The 22,521-nt window shown below is 39.9% G+C and overlaps 1 protein-coding gene across 1 annotated transcript in view; it reads left to right on the top strand.

The window, feature by feature from the left end:
• The first annotated feature begins 268 nt into the window (after positions 1 to 268).
• LOC111581636 (ephrin type-A receptor 5) overlaps positions 269 to 22,521 on the top strand; it is a 74,978-nt gene continuing 52,725 nt past the window's right edge. Inside the window, 3 exon segments of the mRNA XM_023289889.3 lie at positions 269 to 547; positions 6,017 to 6,081; positions 16,607 to 17,327. Coding sequence (XP_023145657.2) covers positions 448 to 547; positions 6,017 to 6,081; positions 16,607 to 17,327 — 886 coding nt within the window. The 5' untranslated portion in view covers positions 269 to 447.

Genomic DNA, 22,521 nt, shown 5'->3' with positions numbered 1-22,521 from the left:
ATTGGACATATGGTTTTAAGTAAGAATCTCCACTCTGTTCATCAAACATCCACCCTCTGTGTCGTTTTAATCATCCAGAAACACAAGAAAATAGAGAAACTTTAATTTAGTGCGAATAATCGATTATAATTCGGATAACCGAGTCCAGCAGTCCAGCAGCAGCGGGGTTCACCTGTGGAGGGTCTGTGATTGGAGAGACTTTGCGCTTCACTCCGCCCCCCTCCGGCGCGCTGCCCGCCTTCCCAAACCAGAGCGCACTGAGCTCGTCATTACCTCCTCCAGCCGCCGCAGAACATGAGCTCCCAGCTCTGCGAGAGGACGCATGACGAGACACATGGTTCCACTCCGCTTTCTGGTCTTCTGCTGACCCAAACTGCTGTTGTTTACTGAAAAAAACATCCCCTCTGCTCCCGGTTTTGGCTCCTTTTTTTCCCTTTTGGATGCGCCATGCAATCTCGTTGGTGGAGTTGTGGCATCCGGCTGGCGGCATGGATATGGATTTGGAGTGTGGCGTTGCTTGGAGCGTGGTGCATCCCCGCAAACGAAGGTGAGTCGCTGCAGAGACGCTTGTTTTCATGTTTTACTGCTGGTTAATGACACCGCTGTCTGGGCGCACGGCTGGGCTTTAATTGGCTCTGAAAAGTCCTGCTCGGTTAAAGGTCCGCCACCGTCGGTTTTCGCCTCTGACGCCGTTTGACAGGAAAAGGGGTCGCCTGTAAAATGAAAACGAGCGGATAATCTTTATGACAGCTGTGTCCCCCAAGTCTGTAATGACTCCGTGTTCCGAAACGGTGAAAGGTGATATAAAAAAGAGGGACCTTTGGACCAGAACATGCGTCTCTCTGATAACCAGTCCTTTGAGGACATGGCAGCCGACAGACGCACGGTGCGCTGCGAAAATCTCTGGATTAATCTGAAACATTTTCCAGTGCAGCTTGTAGGATTCTCACCAATTCCTATGTGACACTGATCTCAATGGGTATTTTTATTGAAATAACATAAAATAGCATAAAACATAAGACATAAATCCCCACTTAGATCCATATTTTCTTGATCTGGTTTTGTGTTTGATGAGTTTTTACTCGTTTCAATTTAATTCACCGGCTGGCCTTTTCATTTCTTAGACTAACGCCTGCTTTTGGACTTGTATTGCCTCAGTTGTGTTTGTTCCATTTTAAAAAGCACATCAGGTTAAGTTTAATGTGGAATTGTGTCATTAAAAATGGCCTTTGTTGCCTTTTAACCCCTGATTCCAACCTGGCAGACAGTGAGTCACCTACCATAATGTCACCGTTTTCATTTGGAAACATTCATAATTCACCACATTTGCAATTCCTATATGCACACAGTAGGTAGCAAACTAGCAATTTTCATGTCTACTGAACTAATGTACACCTGCATTGTCCAGGAATCTGTGTGAAGCGTTGACAATAGTGAAGTTAAACACATGAAGCTGTGAAACAAAGGCAAAAACAAAACTAAGAAAAGGAGGATAAAACAGTGTGTCAGATATTGTTCCCACGCTATTGTCTGCAGAGTGAGCAGCATTTTAATAGCTGGAGATGAGTGCCATTGTTTGGGGGCTATTAGACAGCATTATCCGGGAAAGAGAGAACATTCATCAACCTGACTATTCTCCAAACGGCAGATTTATTTGGTCAAAGTTTACATCGACAAAAAAAGCCTCCCAATGTGTGTCCATGGGAGAGTTTTGCAGGGCATCAGGTAAAAAGTTCAGCCAGATTGTGTAGATGATGTCTTTGTTTCAGTGTCTTTTGGGTTAAATCACCAAACTGTGGCTTCAGGCTTTTAATTTATGCGTTTATTCTTTATTGGATAAGTTACATTTTGCCACATGTCCATAAAAGAGTGAAAAATAGTCGTTCAATTACTGATGAGGTTTGTGGTCTCAACCACCGATACCAGAAGTTGCAGTAAAAATACTTGAATCCCCTTTTTTGTTGAAAGACAGGCTTGTTAAAGGCAAGCTTTAGGCTGCAGTGAATGAACAGAGACAGGAAGAGAAGTTTTTTTAAAAAACATATTTGATCATTTACATCTTAGAATTACTCAGACGTTTGTTCTCTTTGTTGTTTTCAATTATCAAGCCGATGCTCAGTTCTGCTCTCCGACAGCATGCTTTAAAAAAAAAAAAACTGTTTTAGTTCTTTACAAGTGCTCTCTCTTAAATTTGCCTAGAAAAGCCCTGAACTTCTACTTAACCTAAAATAAGACTGCTCAGCTCCTCACCCATCAAGAATCCTTCGCCAGAGGCTGCCGTTCGACACAAATTTTAGATTAATTTGGCACATATTTGCATCACGATGGATAATCATACGATTGCACGCATAATTGGAGAGGAGACTGAAGTCCATAATTAAACTAGCCTATTCTCTCATTGGACGGATTTTTTTTTTCTTTTGTAATTGAAAAAAACAGGATCCAGCACCTTTTTCCAGCTTGATTTAGATAAGTATAAAATAATCTGTCTGGATTTTGGCCACTTACTGGTTCTGAGACACCAAAATTACACCCTAATGCAGCTGTTTTTCAAATTAAAGTCCATCTAGATGACTTCCTTACAGAAGAACAAACAAGTGAAGGGAGAGAAATCCCAATATTTTCATTAATGCATTCATGTTTTTTTAGCTGAAGGGACAGTTTTGCTGTTTTGCCAGAGCCTCTGATCAGTGAATCTCTCCATCCCACTGCAGGAGCCAGATGTCTCATGTCAGTTTGAGAGATTGTAATTGTGTTTGATTAATCCAAACCTGACATATGATGAGGAGATGAGTAATGTGAGCCCACGCATTAGGGATCTTAAAACCCGCTACTTTCCTTTGGTCGTGATATTGATCAGATGAGGATGGGGAATCTGAGAAAATTGCAGCAAACGGCTCGACAGAAGTGCATGTTTGTCTTTCTGTGTGCGAGAAAGAGAGAAATCAGGCCTCTAAGCCCAGAGCCATTCATGCTAACATGTAAATGCCACGATCAAGCACCATGACGTGCAGTTAGGAGGGAAAAAGAGGCAACCGTGCTGAAGAAATGACATGTTTTGCACTTGAAACGTGAGTCCATTGAAGACTAATGGGGTCAAGTTGAGACTTACCTGATGCTAAGGTGCCAAACATTTGAATATAAATACCCAGGAAGCCTTGTGCATCGCAGCAGAAGTATCTAGCTATCATCCCAAGGAGAATTCTGTCAGCTGAAAATCCACTCAACATGTTTGAAATATGTATCCTTGAAGTAATGTCACTGAAGACTTTAAATCACTCGATTCGCTCAGCGGTGATGACTTTTAATAATAAGTTCTGTAGATCATTGTCATCACCGAGCTCTAACTTGTTAGGTGGTTTGATCCTTGGAGAGAGCGGGAGAGGGAGTGGAAGAGGTAACGTATCCCTTATGATCTAGTTCAGTATCACTTATCTCTTCTTTATGGCCTAATTAGTTGTCTAATCGCCTCCTAAGGACATCTTTTATTATTCTCAGCAGAACAGTGGAGACAGTAAGACGAGTTATATGCGTGTGTGTGTGTGTGTGTGTGTGTGTGTGTGTGTGTGTGTGTGTGTGTGTGTGTGTGTGTGTGTGTGTGTGTGTGTGTGTGTGTGTGTGTGTGTGTGTGTGTGTGTGTGTGTGTGTGTGTGTGTGTGTGTGTGTGTGTTGGCAGGCGTTGCAGAGCGAGTGTATTGAAGTTACTGAGCCAGCTTTTGCCTCATGTTTTCTCCTGCATACATCAGTGCACCATCTCGCTGCAGATTTTTCTTCTTTTTTTTAAGGATGTCTTGTCTAGTTGTTTGTATTAGGGGCATGGTTTGGCTGTTTTATAGCGTTGCTTATCATAACACATGTAACTGTAAATATCACTGAACAGCTGGTTATGATTGTGGCCAGTATTTATGGATTATTGATTGAACTTTGAACATTTTATCGATTGTTCCGTGTTTATGTTTAAACCAGAGGAAGTGAGAGGAAGAAGGTCTCCTATTGTGAAATCTATTTTAATTTGTGGTGGGAAGCAGCTGACACATCAAATCTTACATTTTGTGTCTTTCATCAAGTCCTAACTTTGCAAATGAATGCAAATTATCCATGACATCAGGTGGAGAAATTCTAAAAAGAGAAGTTTGTCCACTTTGCATGTAACTGATACAAATTTGCTTCCATTCACGGCTTTGCTTTGAACATACTGCACTATATGTAAGACTAAAAGCTTATCTATGGACCGTAAGTTGGACTTTCTCTTTTATTGTTTGGGTACATATGGTGTCAGGCACAAAACAAGTCCGACGTTATCACAGAGGAGATAAAGAAACTGAACTCCAGCCTTGTAGAACTGGAGACGCATTTATGACCTCATTCTGTGGCGATTAGACAAGTTTTAAAGCTGCGTAAAGGAGAGCTGTTTTTTGTGTTGATGTGATTGATGAGGTGCCTTTGAAACTGCTGCTGATAGTTTGTTCTGGCTCAGTCATCTGGATAGGATGATTTGCCACCTGCCAAAGTCTCTCACCTGCCCGTTTCTCCCACATCCAACCAAACCCGACTGCTCGCTAACACCCTAATATCTACCGGATGTTGTCAAACCAACCAGCCACCAGAGATTACGCTGCAGCTGAAAACCGTGTTCACGCTGACTTTAGTTTGGCCTCCAAATGTATCCAAAAACTCCTCTATGCGCTCACAGTTGCCTCTCTTTCTTCCCACCAAGACCTTTAGTGACTTTGTTGTAGAAGAAGCGCTGATAGGGAGCTAAGGCGCTGCTCATGAGACTACACCGCTGCCGGTATTTCACAAGGAAGTGATGGAAACATGTTTTGAGGAGCGGAGTGGTCAAGTAATTGCACTTGACAGCTTTCAGCTGACAGGCTGAGCAAGGACGTCTTTTTCTTGTTCCGTTTTTCTTTTAAATGGATGCGTCTGAGCTGCGAGTTGTGTTGCAGGCGCTCAGTTGTGTGTGAGTATAAAGCTTGAGGGGGAGTTTTTGGTCAACAAGATGCACACATGCTCAGCTCCAGTAAAATGAATGTGAATATCAGCTCTTGACTCATGGACTTGCTCATTTTTTGGCGTTTAGACTTCTATGCACTGAAATTTCAATCAGATTCTCACACATTAATAGCAGTGTAGCATATTCTACAAATGGGAAAGTGCTCTTTTATTCTGCCAGATATTAGACTTACCCTGGGAAGATATTTCATTCGACTTAATTTGATTTTTTGTCTGAATTTCAGTTTATGACAAATGCACACCAATATAAATCCTTTAACGTGGGCTGAGAGTTGATCCAAGGAACTGATCTGGTGTGATCATGCTAAATCACTCAAGACTCAACAGAAATTTCAGAAGTTTGTTTGAAGTGCCTTGAAATTTGCCAAAAACAAGTTCATAAATTACTCTAAATTTGCCACAAATTACTCAAAACTGTCTAGAAAGTCTGAAAATTGGGTCACGAGTTTAAGAATGACTCGAAATGTGCCAAAAATGACTAGAAACTTGTCCAAAAGTAGTTATTGTCCATAATGACTCAAGATTGTCCAGAAAGACTTAAAATGGTCCCAATCAAATTAAAAATGACTCAAAATGTATCCAAAAAATAACTCAAAGTGTGTCCAAAATGACCAGAAACTTGTTCTTGATCAGTTGTTGTCCAGAATGACCCCAAACTTCGTCCAAAATGAGTCCAAAAAGTTTTACTTCAATGCAATGCCAATACAGATTGATGGTGGCTTTTTTAGGCCTAAATTTGTGATTAAAGTTTGATTAATTCTGAAAACTTGCATTTGAATCTGCACAGAAATGAGCCTTCATTCGCTGAATACTTGACTTGAATAAAATAACTCCACCAGAAGAGGCCACAAGCACATGACGAGATGGAAACCACATGAATAGAGTGTTTGAAGCTGGGTTTTCAGGAAGAAGAAGTTTATTTCTTCTTTTCTTTTTTATTTTCATGAATTCATTGGTTCTTTGTCTATACTTAAGAATCTTTATTTTCAACTTTCAACAGTGAACCTGCTGGACTCTCGCTCTGTGATGGGAGATCTAGGATGGGTGGCCTACCCAAAGAATGGGGTAAGTAAAGCTATCACTGATGTGCATAACTTTTATATAATATTTTGAGTAGAGATGCTTTGAACATAATGTAATTTAAATGTCCTTGTACTGTTTCAAAGATTCGTTTAACAAACTTACTCATCAGCAGTGATTACAAAAAGAAACCTCTCTATGTTCAGTTTGTACAGTTTAGGTAGTTTAAGAATTAAACTCACTTTACGATTGTGCCTGAAGACACTTAATACTTTATTATTTTACTCTGAAGTGCAGGTTCTTCCTTTGTTTTATCAAGGTTAAAGGTTGTTTCATTTCCAAGAACTCTCAGTTCATTATCGGGGTAAATTGAATTCATGAATAAGATATTGAAAGTCACCACGGAATATATTATTCTCAAGCCAGGAATTGAATTTCCATTTCCAAGTATTCCCAAGGTGAGGGCTAATTAGAGAATGACTTACTTGAGTTATAAAATAGTTATTTTATGGCATTATAGTGTATTTTAATGAAAAAGAAATGGTGCTTAAAACTATTAATGTATTCTTGAATTCTATCTCAGTTCATGAGACAACAAATCTGTCACTTTTTCCTGAGAAAAAATGAATTTCCACAACCTCTGGGGGGTTTGTATTGCTGTGGTCGGTTCAAACAGGAATTCATCCATTTGATCGACATAGAAAATCTCTCGTATAGTTGCAAGCCGTGTCTGAAAATACGCAGCCGTATACGCCGGACCGATAGTGCTGACCGTGGCGTTTTCTCCGGGTATTCAAATCACGGCCCACTCTGTGGCTGTATGTAGATGGGAGAGATAGTGCTGACAAAAGCAGCCGTATGTGCAATCATATTAATGAAGATGTGATTATGGTGTGTGTGTTTTCAACAATGCAGCTGCATAAATAACCACATTCAGGGCAGACGGGGAGAGAGACAAAGGAAATAAAAGGCATGATAAGACAATGTAAGGATCTCATAATGATGTCCTAATTAGCTGTTAGCTTGGTATTCAGCTACTGTACATTTTAAGATGACTTTTTTTCTGTTTAATTTGTTGTCTGACACTGAAATTATAATAGCCATTGTCTGTTCAACAGCACCCCATCTGCAGTGTACTCTCAGACACACATTCACACTGACTTAAGTGACTTAAGTCTTGGCTAAATGAGATGTTTTTGAGTCTCATCTTCCAGATGGTTCATTTCATCCCCAGTTTTCTCCTCTTCCCTTCATCCCCATCATTGCCTGCCCTCTCATCCTTCACTTTCTTTTTCTTCATGCTTATTGCTGCCCCTCCCATCCGTCCTCCTCCCTCAACATTTGCTCGACTCCTTATCCCCGTTTTCTTCTTATTCTTGTCATCTGCTTGTCTTTTCATCTCCCCATCTCCCCTTCTGCTTTGCTTTTCTGAAGCCTCGGCATGCTTTGAAAGTTGTAAAAACGTGCATTTAAACCAAAAATAAATAGAAAGTAATTAACGGAGGAATGTTTTGAAGCAGACGGGGGAAACACTTAAGTAACATCAATACAGATCAACACGAAGATTCAGTTGAATTCATGTGATCAGATGATGCGCATATGGTTGCCTGGATACAGGATCCATCACTTTAACTGAAGGCCAAAGGACCAACTCACAAATCACTGCATCCTGTCTTTACACCATATTTAATATAGAAAGTTATGAGCAGAAGTAGTGATTCGTGTCTCTGCTGCTTTGACGCTTCAATTGCTGCTAACCAGCTAGCATTGGCTCTGTCCAGTCTCATGTTTCCCCACCTGCTGCTTGGCCAGGTTGCTCTTGTGGCGGTTCTTGATGCCTTTCCAGTGAGTCTCTCATCCCATGAATGGACTCCACCATCCTGGACTGCAGCTGGAGGTGGTAGTTAGTCATCTGATTGCAGGAGGCACAGGAAACAGTTTTCATCTGCTGCAGGTTCTGGTTGGAGTGGACCTCCAGCTCACAGCGGGTCTCTCGGAGAGCAGGACAATGACTACCGTCTCCAGCTTTTGGCTAAGACGATTGGGAGTCTGTTCTGTGGGCAGCTAACACCAGACGGCATGAACGAGGGCTAGACGGTTAAGAGAGACTGAACTTCTGAAGCACACAACAATATAAAAACAGAATACAAATAATCTTCTTAAGTTAAGGATCTCATTTCCATTGTTACTGTTAGGAAAGGGTTCAATTTATTTTTGTTTATTTAGAAATGTAGGGCTGGAACCCAATGATAATATCTGACTATTTGGTTGTTGTGGTGGTATCCGAATGTTAATTTTGAGATCCGAATACTCAGAATCCCCGAAACTGGCATTAGCAGCCAAATACTGCCTGTGTGTTCTGGCCACTTCCACCCCATCGGAGCATATTTTCTCTAAAGCTGGCTACATTGTGAACAAAACCAGGAGTTCACTCTTGCCTGAAAATGTAGATATGATCATCTTCCTGGCACATAACATGAAGAGAGTGTAGGTAGGCTACTGAAATGTCCGTTATTGTGAAAATATGTCGCTGTTTCAGTTGCACAACTTCTCTTGTTTACATTTGTTTTCTAGAAATGTCTGTTCATGTAAATATATACGGCTGTTTTGCACTATGTTCCTCATTAATTGGGCCCAAATATCCGGAGCCCAGAAATTGCAAGTCGGACCAGCCCTAGAGAAATGCATAAGTACTGAGTTAATCCACAGTGTAGTCAGATGTGCCTTTCAAGGACAATGATCAGAGAGCATGACCAGACTCTCCTTTGACCAGTGACTGTAACAGTCTGCCTTAAAATGCAGCTTTATTCAACAACACAATGCCAAAGATGACAAGAGAAAGAAGGGAACAGGCGCAGGTTTATTATGGCTGTAATAACCAGGAACCCGAAAGGCCACAACTTCATCATTTGTGTCCAACAATGTAATCCTTCCTCTGAAAATGTCCATCAACTTCAACAAGCTCTTCAGGAAGAGTGGGACAACATTCCACAAGCAGCATCGACAACCTCGTTAACTCCATGCATCACAGATATGTGGTAGTACAAAGAATGGACACACTAGTGACTGACTTGTGATTACTGCTGTATGACCCCACTCTGTCAGCCCATTATCATTTCCAACAGAGTGCGTACTTGGCTGTTTTATGATGTCCATTCTGTTGTAAAGATGCCAGTTGGAAAAACAAATACTTATTTCCCTGTCATAAAAAGAATGCATTGTATTAGAATAAAATACTACAGCCTGCATTTACATTTTTGCTCAATATAAAACACCCTTAATGAAACGAAAAGCAGATCTTCTTCTTTAGAATCATTCTGTCTTTTTACACAATGCCAGTATAAACTGAAAGCAGAAATTGGGCCCCAAGAAGTTCCCTTTTTTAAAATCTAATTTAGAAGTCTTACTTGAAAGTACCATCAATCATAGTTAGCCGGGATCCAACGTATTATTATTGTTTTGTGCTTGAGATCTCCTAGCAGGTCACCTGGCAGTTGGAGAGTGATGTGGTGTGAGCAGAGAGAATCAGAATAAGACGGGGAGTCGCAGACAGTGACAGACTGAGATGGACAAAGTGTGTGAGAGAAAACTGGAAAGAAACCAGGATTCCTGTGACCTCGAGAACACAAGTCCACGGCCTCCTCCTGCTTTGACCTCCAGGATCAAAAATCACTGCTGAAAAATAACGGGGGCAAATGAAAGTCAGGAAGACGATGATAAATTGTAGATCTCAACGGCAGAATTAGTTCTATTTTCTCACTGGGGTTGATGATATCAGGGGAGCAGATGATCAGACAAGATACAGTCATTCTGCTGATGTGTAAAAACAAGATGATTGGGAAGAAATAAAACACCCAAGTTCAAAAAAGCTACTTGGAAACCATTAGTTTGAGGTACATTAGAGGCTGCAGAGCTGGTATTTTAAAAAGTCATAATGGTTCTTTCAATCAGTCAGTGTACGTCTACATTCTTAGCATTAGTGTTGCCCAGAAATGAAGGTGAAAATGAAGAAAACAAACAAGGAGAGTTTAGTTTCCCTTCCCACTGTGATTATTTTGCTGTCAACTCTCTGTTGTCTAATGCCTCCTTTACTTCCTATTCCCACTGCATATGGAGGAGGGATTATTTGTAGATTAGGTGGATACTTTATCTGCTGCGTTGTTGACCATCATTAACGAAGAAGAATAAAAGACGAAGAAAAATCAGAAAAGACTGCAGCCTTAGAGATGGATCTCAAAATATGGAATATTCTTGCAGTCAAATCCATCTGTCTCTGTTAGTGCACCATCAGTGTGATAAATCTGATAATAATAATGTTCTGTCTTCAGCTGGGCCTGTAAAGACCCTCTCCAACCAAACTCAAAGACCCCAGTGGTGATGAAGAAGCACTGATCAAACATGTTCAGTTGCTTCACTTCAATTCATACATTAAGACTGTTTTTCCAAAGAAAACACAAAGACAACAGCCAGCTGACAGTTGATCACGCTCTGAAAACCCGGAGACTTGAAGGAAACCAGCTCACTATTTTCACACTTCTGTGAATCTGTTTAAATTGACTCGATGCATGACCAAAATATGAACAGAAAACACGCCTGATTAAAAGCAATGGCACAGCGAGGCTCTGGTTTGCTTTTTCTTTTAGCTGAAAAAATTGCTGTTTGACTTTAATGCAGTAATTTTCAATATATTTGAGCTTTTAGTTGCAGCACATATTGAATTGACAACTTCTGCATCACTTTGCCAGTTAATCTTCATATATACTGACCAGATATCCATTATTTATTATGGAAACAATCATTTATTAATAAAAAATGGCTGGATATCACTAAAATGTCAACTAAATAACTGTCTGAATTTAATACCAACCACCTTCTATTGAGCTAAACAATAATAAAATGAGTTTATTCAGAAATAGTTTGGATTGTGTTCTTTTTATTAAGTTGAGATAATCATGACAGTTATTTCTTTTTTGGCAATATATCAAATTTTATATGGAAAATAACAAATTGTATCTGTGTCCCAGAAATCACTTTCAACTATGTTCCCCATTACAAAAACACCTCTCCAGGAAGTGAATCATTACATGCAAAAGTGGTGATATCTGTTAGAGTTTGCCTGCTTCAGTTGCGATGACAAGCTGCTTAACTTTGATAAGTGAGTTCTATAGATATTGTTTTCTGACATATGGAAAGCTAATAAAAAAAGTAATTTTTAACAAGCTTTAGGTGTCGTCCACACAGCACAAAATGCTGTTTGGTATTTTATCTAACAGTGATTTTGACTCATTTCTTCACATCTCTGAATTAAGGAGGTCACGATTGAGAGTGTTTTAGATAATAAGCTTAGAATACAATGTGATGTGCTTCCAGATCTAACCAGAATGTTCCAACACCTCCGTTTGCCGTCCGTCGTTCACATTCAACACCTGCCGCGCTACATGCCCGATCCTACCGCCAGGCAATCAGCGAGTCATTCAACCCTACTTTGCCAACAATCTTTTGCTTGAACAAGATGAGAGAAAAGAAACTAAAAATAAAGCGATACCTCACCAGATTGATGCAATCAGTGATTCGCTTGGCTGAACCGCCGGTTAAAGAGCTCTCTTTCATCACCTGGCTCCGCTGATTCAGTGTGCTCAATTGACCAAATATAAGGGCAGGCTAGCGTCAAAGGTGCTGAACACACTGCAGAAACTCTGGGAAATGGTCAGGCACAGATGCTAAATGACGGCCCAGTGACACCTGACAGCTGGCTCAGCGTGTCGGGCCTTAAACTGTCCCTGCTGAGACAAAAAGGAGCGGCTGTTTGAACAGTTCAAGAAGTGTTTGCTTACAGATTTGTTTTGCTGCAGCTCATATGCTGTTTGCACGTTACAGTACCGGGAAGGAAGGGTGGGTTAAAAGGACAGAATTAGAGAAATGGAGGAAATTGACAAGAAGAAATGTGGTAGGAAAGCAGAGAAACAAGGTAGAAGACGAGAAATCAGAGGCTAGAAGTGAAAAAGGAATAAGGGAAGAAATTAATAAATAGCAGAAGAATGAAACGGGAGAAGAGCGATCTTAGAGTATAAAGGTAGAGATGGAGGTAAAAATAGAAAACAAAGGGGGCTTGAATGATTAAGGAGCAAAAGGCACAGTTCTATTACAGTGTCGCGATGGTCAGCAGTAATGGGTGGTAATGATAAGTTAGAGACAGCTTTATAGACTTAGAGCCGGGAGGCCACTCAGCAGAGCCACGGGGGTCCGCTGACGGATGTGACACAGGCAACACGCCCACACACATAAAAGTCAACACAACCAAACACTAATGAGGAGCTACAGAGCTGCCCGGGGAGAGTTCTGTGTCGGGAGCAACGTGGAAAAGGTTAGGAAGTCGCAGAGAGACGATACAGAAGGTCTCAGCGTCTTTAGGGCCATTTAGCACCACTAGAACTCAAAACTCTCAATCTGTTGGCTTTGTGGTTGCTCATATTAAAGCATCAGTTCACACAAATTGCAAAAAACACTATCTGGGCAGATTTTTTTGGTTTTGTATGATAAATGGATGAGATGTCTGCCCCTGAAGCTTCTAATATAATTCAAATATAATATCAGGAAGAGGAATATTGTTAAACGGGTATTTTATCCTGGTTTGTCAGGATGTTTCACCATCCTATATTTCTCCAGTTGTGGTAGTTCAAATAAATCCCACCCACAAGACATTTTCTGAGTATCTAGGATGTTTCTTTAACCCTCCTGTTGTCCTCATTTACGGGCACCAAAAAATATAGTTTCCTTTTCGGAAAAATTCCAAAAATTCAGCAAAAAAATTCCCCAAATTTCTGAAAATTTGCAAAACCTTCAGGAAGAAAATTCCAATGATTCCTTAAAAATGTCCCTTAAAAGTTTTATTCTAAAAACAAATACCCCAAATTTGGCAAGAAAATTCTTGTAAATATTTTTCAAAAAATGAGTAAAAATCTTCCAAAAAAATCCTAAAAATATCTAAAGTGATTCCATATATATTAGTAAAACTTCTAATGTTTTCTTTAAGAACATTCACATAAAAATCAACCAAAATCCAGTGTAACTCGCTGGATTTTGGTTGAATTTTTTTTTGTGGATGTTCTTCAGAAACATTTTTAATGTTTCTTTTTTTCCAACAAAAACTGTTCAAAGATTCCCCAAAAATGTTGAAAATGTGGACATCAGAAATTTCGCTGTGAAAATATATATATTTTTTCCACAATTTCAAACTTTAAAACGGGTCAGTTTTGACCCGCAGGACGACACGAGGGTTAAGATTTCTGGAAACCATCCCCAGGTTAATCGAAGTGTTTACATGGGAAGATACCACCACAAGTAAGTCGGGGAAAAATGTCTCTTTCTTGGAATTTGAGTGATTTGACCCCTTAAGCAGAGGTGGTGTGAATACTAAGGTGGTTGCACTGAAGATTATTATGCCTTTTTTTTTTACCAACAAATGAAGATGGGCTTACTCTATAGATTCATGCAGAGAAACACAATCAAAGCTGCCTTTAGATGAGCCCACGGTCAGTGATTAGCTTTTAAAGACACACTGATTAGTGCATGCTATTTTTTTTTATTCTCCAGCACCCCACATTATCAACATGGGTGGTCCCGACCCTGCAATGTTGTCGCTCCGTGCGCTGAGCTTTGTGTTGACGTCTGAGGACCCTACCCTCCTAATACCGAGCACTGCGTTCTTAAAGTGATCAAAGCATGTTGCGTATGAGGGGGATGTAGCTAAAAGCCCTCCTATTAAACTCATTCCACCTCCCTTTGTCCTGTTGGATCAAATAGTCTATTCTCCATAAATGTCATTACACACTTGACATACTATAAAGGAAGTCTATCGCATCAAGGGTCCAGGATGCCACATCACAGGAAGAAAGGGTTTGATGCTAACTTTTATCTGAAGTGTGTCTTTTGTTGCTCATTTCAGTGCAACCGGATTATGTTTAATCACTGTTTGATGACTCCGTTTAAAGAATTAGCTCACGCAAAGTATCGTGTTCCATTTACATTATAATCTAACAGTTAATACAGTTGAGCTGGGAGGACTTCCAGTGGCAACAATGGCAAACCCATACTTCCATACTGGATCCATTTGGCTCTGGGCAAAATGAGAGAAGGTCATCTGTTCAGGCTACCAATAATGAGTGTGTATGTGTGTGTGTGAGTGTGTGTTAAGCTGTGTAAAGCTCAGAGCAGGCTGGTGGATCTGTGTGATCTAACCAGTAAGAGGCTTAATGTCTGCACTGGGACTGACTGGGCTGAAGTCTGGGAGAGATAGGAAGTCAGTCGCACGCACACAGATATGTTGGCGTGCCTTTACTCGTTAGTGTAAGACACTTAATGTTAGCCTTGACCTCAAATTTAAATCTGACTTGAACTCAAGGACAAAGTCTAAACCCTCAAAAAGCATTTTCAGGAAAGCAGGATGGTCAGAAAATGTCCCCACTCTCAAGGACGAAAAGTGAAATTGTTGCACACAAACACAACATGAACTATGTAATAATGGTTTAAAATGCTTACTTTCAGTCACAAATTGTGCAGAAAGTGAATAATTATATGGGAGATAACAAAAGAGGCAGGCCAAAGCAGCGAGGAATGAAAAAAGACAGATGGAGAACTAGACGGAGGAAAGGGAGAGAGAAGACAATGACAGAAGGTTGTATACAACAGCTACAGCAAGGATTGATTAATATGGGCTATTAAGCTATAACACCAGATCATAGTCTGGTCCCTCTGGCCATATTACGGTGACATGATGAAGCGCCTGTATTAGCCATGGGAGAGTGCTAGTGATGCAGATAATAGCCATGTCCCAGGAGAGCTGCAGAGGGAATTAATGCTGCTGTCTGACACACACAGGCGGAGATGCAGACACACACACACACACACGCTTTAACACTGACGGAGTAATTTACATATATGCACACATAGGCAGGAATGAACTCACTTTTTTGAGGTATGGCTCTGCAGCACACACAGATGAACACACAAGTGTACGTTACTTTTATTTCTGACGGGAGCTCAACCCCTCATTTACTGTAAATGTATACACACCCCATAATGCTATCGCCTTCTTTTCTGTCTGCTGTAGGAGGAAATGAGGTGGAAGGGAGGAGGATTATTCCGTTATCTATACGTAGACACACACACACACACACACACACACACACACACACACACACACACACATATGCGTACACACACCTTTATAATTTCCTCACCACTGTTAAGCCTTGGCTTTGCTGTAGCTCATTCTCACTGCATCTCCGTGGTTCTCTGGAGGAGGATCAGTTGACGGTTTCAGATAATGCAGACACTTTTGACACTGAAACCAAAAGTATACTTTTAAATTAGACTGAAAAATATAGGATGCTTTTCTACAAAACCACCTTTTGGCAAAGTGAGCCAGTGTTCTTAAATGCTAAACCTAGCCTAAGTAGACACTTTAAGGACAAGTCTGAAACTCTCATTCAGATGTGAATCTGACTAAGTATTTGCATCCATTTTTTCTTTATTCTTAGTGCTAATGACACCATTGTCAACAGTGGTGGAAAGTATGTAAAGAAAGTCCATTTATACAAGTTCTGTCCATTTTTATCTTCTTAATTCTACAGAGGGATATAGTGTAATGTATATGCAACTACATATAGCTGATACATTTAGGAGTATTTTGTATAATTTTCCAATAATTAAACCTATAATGAGCTCATAAAATTTACAGGTAAAGACTAAACCTGCGCTTGTTTCCCTTTATAAAAACTACTGTCTAGTCGGGGCCCACTGACAATTTCAGACGTCTATTAGTTGTTAACAGTTTCTTCAGAGACATTTCTCCTTTAAATCTCTTAAATAGTTTCATTTAATTGAGACTCAGTTGTGCAAAAACTGTCTAATTTTCACAACAGATACAACAAAAATCCCAAAATATGAATGTTAATTTTGTTTTTGTTTTGGAGAAACTGATGCCTGAGTTGAGGCTGTCTGGACTAAACTAGCTAACTTTATATAAGTAGTTAAAACTAGCTGCACCTGGAACAGCTACGGGTGTTAAATGCTACTTACAAGTCAGTGCATGGATATCACCAGTCTAATAATGCCACAAATAGCAAAAGCACAAGTACGTTTGCTTGTGCACGGTTTACTTATCAAGTATGCATTTCTTCTTAACCCTCGTGTCGTCCTGCGGGTCAAAATTGACCCGTTTTAAAGTTTAGAAATGTGAGACATTTTCAACATTTTGGGGAAATTTTTGAATATTTTTTGGTGGAAAAAATGTTAAAAATATTTCTTAAGAACATAAATAAGTAAAACTTTTAAGAGAAACTTGTAAGGAATTATTGGAATTTTCTTCCTGAAAGTTTTGCAAATTTTCAGAAATTTGGGGAATTTTTTTGGTGATTTTTTTGGATTTTTTTCAGACAAGGAAACAGTATTTTTTGGTGCCCGTACATGAGGACAACAGGAGGGTTAAGCTAAATAACTGAACTCAATACGTGTTTCGCATCATTTTCCATCTCCATCCATTAACTTCCTGTTTGTTTCTGTGCCTCAGTGGGAGGAGATCGGAGAAGTTGACGAGGACTACGCCCCCATCCACACCTACCAAGTGTGCCGCGTGATGGAGCAGAACCAGAACAACTGGCTCCACACCAACTGGATCCTGACCGAGGGCGCCCAGCGGGTCTTCATCGAGCTCAAGTTCACCCTGAGAGACTGCAACAGCCTGCCCGGCGGGGTGGGGACCTGCAAGGAGACCTTTAACATGTACTACTACGAAACGAACGGGGACGAGGATGAAATGGAGGACGGGGAGATGAGAGACGGTGTCGGGATCACGGAAGAGGAAGACCGGGCGATGAAGGAGAGCAGATACATCAAAATCGACACCATAGCGGCCGACGAGAGCTTCACCGAGCTGGACCTGGGGGACCGCGTCATGAAGCTGAACACTGAAGTCCGCGATTTAGGTCCTCTGAACAGGAAAGGCTTCTACTTGGCATTTCAGGATTTAGGGGCCTGCATCGCTTTAGTGTCGGTGAGGGTTTTCTACAAGCGCTGCCCGTTCTTGGTGAAGAGTTTGGCTGAGTTCCCTGACACCATCCCGGGATCGGAGGCCTCACAGCTGGTGGAAGTGGTGGGTCGCTGCGTCAATAACTCCCTGCCTTTATACGAGCCTCCACGGATGCACTGCAGCACTGAGGGAGAGTGGCTGGTGCCCATTGGGAAGTGTGTTTGCCAGCCGGGATTTGAGGAAATCAACAGATCCTGTCAAGGTGAGAAGAGGGGGTTTGTTGTGAAATTGAGCTTAAATGATCTTTTCAGTTGATGAGTGAACTGAACGACCTTTCTGCTACTCAGTTGGCGTCTGTGTACAGCAAAAGCTCCGGCTTCTCAGGCGGTTTTTTGGTCCCGTTGGGTTTGTGAGTTCACATGCACGTGTGTTCCCTTTGGTTCTATCTTCATCCTGTGTGTATTTTCATATCTGTGTTTATTTTTGGTGTTGCGTGCTGGAGTGTGTGCGTGGATCTGTTTATTCTTGCGCTAAGAGTGTTTCTCGCCGTGCGTGTGCGACTCTGTGTTTCTTCTTAGCTTTAGTGGAGGGTATTCCCCTGAGCCCCCGCAGCACTTTGCTGCTCTCATAAAGCCGCTGTTCTGCTCCGACTCGTGCCCAAACATCCCCACCGCCGACCTTAACTGCCATTTCCACGGGCACCCAGGGCCTCTGTATTTTTCTCTCCCTCCGTCCTCTCCAGTCTTCCTCTGTGCTGTCTTTAAATTACTCAATTTTCCAACCAGACTCTACTTATGCACTCGGGTGCAGCGTTTGAATGACACAGAGAACATTTCAGTAAAAATCCAAGAGAATGCTCCCTGCACAGGCTTGGAAGTGTGTGGTGAAGTATGGTAGCTCTTCAGTGTCAAGCGATGAACTAAATCAGAGCTGTCAAACTCATTTTGGTTCAGGGGCCACATTTAGCTAAATTTGATCTTCAGGGAGCCGGACCAGTAAAATCACAGCATAATAAAGTGTAAATAACCACAACTCCTAATTTTTCCTTTGTTTTAGTGCAAAAATGTTCATATTTAAGGAATTATCTTTTTACAAAACATTATGAACAACCTGAAATTTCTTAAGAAAGATGATTTCAATTTCAACACTATTATGCCTCAGTTTATCATTTCCACATTACAACTTCCAGATCACAGAGTGTCTACAAAGAAACACAACATTTAGTCACAGCTATCTGGAACTGAACGATACAGTATTTTACGACAAAAAACAAGACACAATATTAGAAAAAAGACACAAAATGACAAAAACAAGAAACAAAATGACAAAAAATGAGACAAACGACACGAAACAAAACAAAAAATGAGACAAAAGTTACAAAGCGACAAAAAATAGACAAACACAAGCGAGAGAAAAGAGAAAATGACAAAAATGATACACAAATCAACGAATAAAGCAAAACACAACATGACAAAAATAAGACAAAAAACACAAGTGAGATAAAAAGGAAACACAAAATGACAAAAATAAGAAAAAAACAACAAAAAAAGACAAATCATTACAAAAATGAGACACAAAACAACAAAAGAACAATGAGCAATCTAGTATTTTATGATGAAAACAACTTGACGTTAAGTAGTAGTTTATGTCTTCTCTGTAATTTTTTACACTTTACAAAGTTGTCCAGCAGCTGGATTGGACTCTCTGGAGGGCCGGTTTTGGCCCGCGGGCCGCATGTTGGACACCCCTGAACTAAATGAACTGAGATCCTCTGCTATAATAACCAGCTTGAGAAGTACATAAGAAGATGTACTTGATTCTTCTTACATGCTTGTGGAATATCACATTAGTTTCTTTCCAGTGACTTCATCACCAGAAGGTTTTAACTGGAACTTTTCCTCTTTTTAAACCTCTCTATGCTGTGATCATTACAATGCTAAAACATAGTCACTGTTTTAAAGCGTGATTCCTTTCTTCAGTAGCTTTACTTCATCAGACACAGAACCTCTGTGGGGGATATCATTAGGAAACGGCTGTCAGTCGGCCACTGGCCTGCCTGGAATCTGCAGACTGTACAGTCAACCAGACTGCTGTTACAGATTCATGGCTGATGAGGCTAAAAAAACTCATCATGTTCTAGTTTCTAGCTAATGCTCATCATAGTAACACAGAAAGGTAATGATAAAAAGAACGGCTCATTGTTTTTATCGGTGATGCATAGAGAAGATGACCGAAGGAAATCTTTTCTACATGAGGGTTCCACTCCATGAATACTCAGAAAGAAACGTACATGCTAAAGATTAAAGAACTTCTGAACAGTGCTGTGATTACCACTCATTAGCCTGCAACCTAATTATGCACAGCTAATTATGCTTTCCAGACTTCTGCCATTTAACTAATTTGGTTTGACCCGTTGGGTCAGCTGAGGGAATATTCAGAACTACAGTAGAGGTGCAGGAATTCATTAAAAAAACAGTGCAGTCATGTTACTTTTTGTGTCTTGTAAGCACTTTTGCATGTACAGAAATGAGCTATAGGACTTAAATTTTTGCATATTATTGTAAATGTGCAGATCTTTCTTTCTTCTTCTTTTTAACTTGGCCTTCAGTTGTTGGTCATGGGTAATGCTACTGGTAAGTAATTCATGTTTTTGCATGCCAGCAGTGGATAAGTTGTTATATAACTTGGTTAGGATGGATTTGATTCCTTCACAATGATTCCTTAATATTTCATCTACAGCCACAACCATTTTCAGCTGTACCACATGTACAGTCCTAATAAGCAAATATTAGCTTGCTAAGATGCTAATACAAGTTGAAAACATAGTATTTTGTCTGTAATCTCTTTACAATCAATGTAGTATGGATATGTACGAGTCGTTATGTAATCAAATCAATTTTATTTATATATCGTGTTGACCAAAGTGGGGTCAGGCAGCAAAAAACATTGTGAAAATAATAAAATAAAAAATGTAAAGAAGTGCAAGAAGGTAATCAGTTTTTTAGAGAATTAACTAAACAAGGCAGAACAAGATAACATGCTACAAGATTTTTTCTTAACCCTTTGATGCGTAGACCACATGAGGAGATACCCATTTTCCATTGGATTTGGGTCACTTTTGACCCAGGTTATGCATCAAAGGGTTAAACATGTAAATTCAGTACAAATTATACCAAAAGTTACAAAAATTGAAATACTTCATTTAAGTCGATGTAGTTCATTTAAAAAGATGTCATTTTTTCACAGAATTGGTCAAAAAGATTTGCCACACATATAATTTAGAAGATTAACAATGTTTGTGTTTTATCAGACATCAATAAAAAAAAACACAAAAAAAGAAATAAAACTAAACACTAACACTAAATGTGGCATTCCCTAGTTTGTACTTGTATTCACAAAGGGCTGTGAGGGTTTATTTTGATGACACTAATCATATCTGACCTTCCTGCAACAAACTGACCCTTCATGACCTGTTTTCTTTCCCTCTCAGTGGCAGGACAATGTTTTAAGGTTTACCTGCTTTCATTTTAATGAGCTTCAGGATGTTTGGGGTTCCAGAGAGATGAAGTCGAGTGAAATGCAAATGTTTATCGATATGAAAACATCTCAGGGGTGCTCACGACAATATCATTTATCTGTTTTTTCAAATTGTGGTGCATGTGTAGAAAAAAAATAAAGTGAGCAGGACACACTCCTCACAATTAATGAAGCTAGACGAGGATATATTTGTTCCCTCCTAGTTTCATATGCAGATGAGACTGTTGAGCTGACAGCCTTTGAAAGCGTCTACAGAGGGAACTGTGGCAGGGTTTCCTCTGGCAGCTTTGTAACCATATGTGTTCGCTGTCTCAGTAAACACCTTTTCATGTGCCTTTCAGTCACTCAAGTTGGATTGCGTTTATGAGACATTTAAATGGTGTCTGGACTATGAGGAGTTGGATATCTGGTGCTCTTTTTTGGAGGGAGTGGAAGTTTGGATCATGTCTGGAGCTTGAGCTGAGTCTAATGCAGGGCTGTCAAACTCATTCTAGTTCAGGTTCCACGTTCAATCCAGTTTGATCTCAAGTGGGCCAGACCAGTAAAACCACAGCATAATAACCTATAAATAACCACAACTCCAAATATTTCCTTTGTTTTAGTGCAAAAAAGTACATTCTGAAAATGTTCACATTTAAGGAATTATCTTTTTACAAAACATAATGAACAAACTGAAAAAAAAATAATTCAGTTTTGACTACATTCTGCCTCAGTTTATCATTTCCACATTACAACTTCCAGATCACAGAGTGTCTACAAAGGAACACAACATTTAGTCACAGATATCTGGAAATGAACCATAGAGGATTTTACTTTACCATCAAAACCCCAAAGTCAGACAAAAAAGACAAAAAACAAGACAAAACATTGCAAAAATGAGACACAAAATGACAAAATGAGACAAACAACACAAAACAAAATGAGACAAAACATTACAAAACGATAAAAAAATGGAGAAACGACACAAGCAAGACAAAAAAACAAAATGACAAAAACGATTCATACAACAAATAAAGCAAAACACAAAATGAAAAAATCTGATGACAAACACAAATGAGACAAAAAGGAAACACAAAAATCTGATGACACAAATGAGACAAAAAGGAAACACAAAACGACAAAAATGAGAAACAAAACGACAAAACAATGAGACAAAATCAGACAAAAAACAACAAAAACAAACAATATTACAAAAATGAGACAAAATGACAAAACAACAATATACAATCTAGTATTTTACTTCATGATCAAAACAACTTGTCATGGTCTAGAAATGATTTTAAATTTATAGTTTTACTAATTTACAATCTGCAGTTAATGTCTTCTCTGGAATTTTTACACTTTGAGGGCCGGATTGGACCCTCTGGAGGACCGCTTTTGGCCCACGGACCGCGTGTTTGACACTCCTGGTCTAGTGACTTAATTTTCACCCTTTTGTGTGTTTTTGTGTCCTGTTAGTCGTGGTTTTCAACCTGACAGAGATGCTTAAAAAGAGATGCTACGTTTTATTTGTTGGACTGAGATAGTGGGTTGAAGGTCAGAGTGTAGTGTGTGTGGATCCTGCCTGTACTGGATGTGTGTGCTGCCTAGTAGAGCATGATTTAATGTAGCCTTTGTGAATGTAGGACAGAACTCATTATGGACAGCTCTTTTTCTTCTTCTCTCCTCTTCATTTATGTCATTCTCCCATCATTTCCTGTCTCACTCTTTCACTTTCTCTAATACCTTAGTTGTCCATTATCCATCTCTCTTGCTCTTGTTTCTTTTCCTTTGTCTGCCTGTCCTTTATTGTTTCTTCATCCTGCCTCTTTTCTCGCTCTCCTTCTCCACTGCTGCCGTCTACATTAGCACTCTCCTGCCTTTTACACTTGCCACTGCCTCTCACTCTGCTTCCCTTTCCTTACCCCTTTTAAAAATCT

Source organism: Amphiprion ocellaris, chromosome 17 (assembly GCF_022539595.1).
Source record: "Amphiprion ocellaris isolate individual 3 ecotype Okinawa chromosome 17, ASM2253959v1, whole genome shotgun sequence".
NCBI lineage: Eukaryota > Metazoa > Chordata > Actinopteri > Pomacentridae > Amphiprion > Amphiprion ocellaris.
Note: the sequence above shows the minus strand (reverse complement) of the source record. Positions and strands in the feature narration are given on the sequence as shown.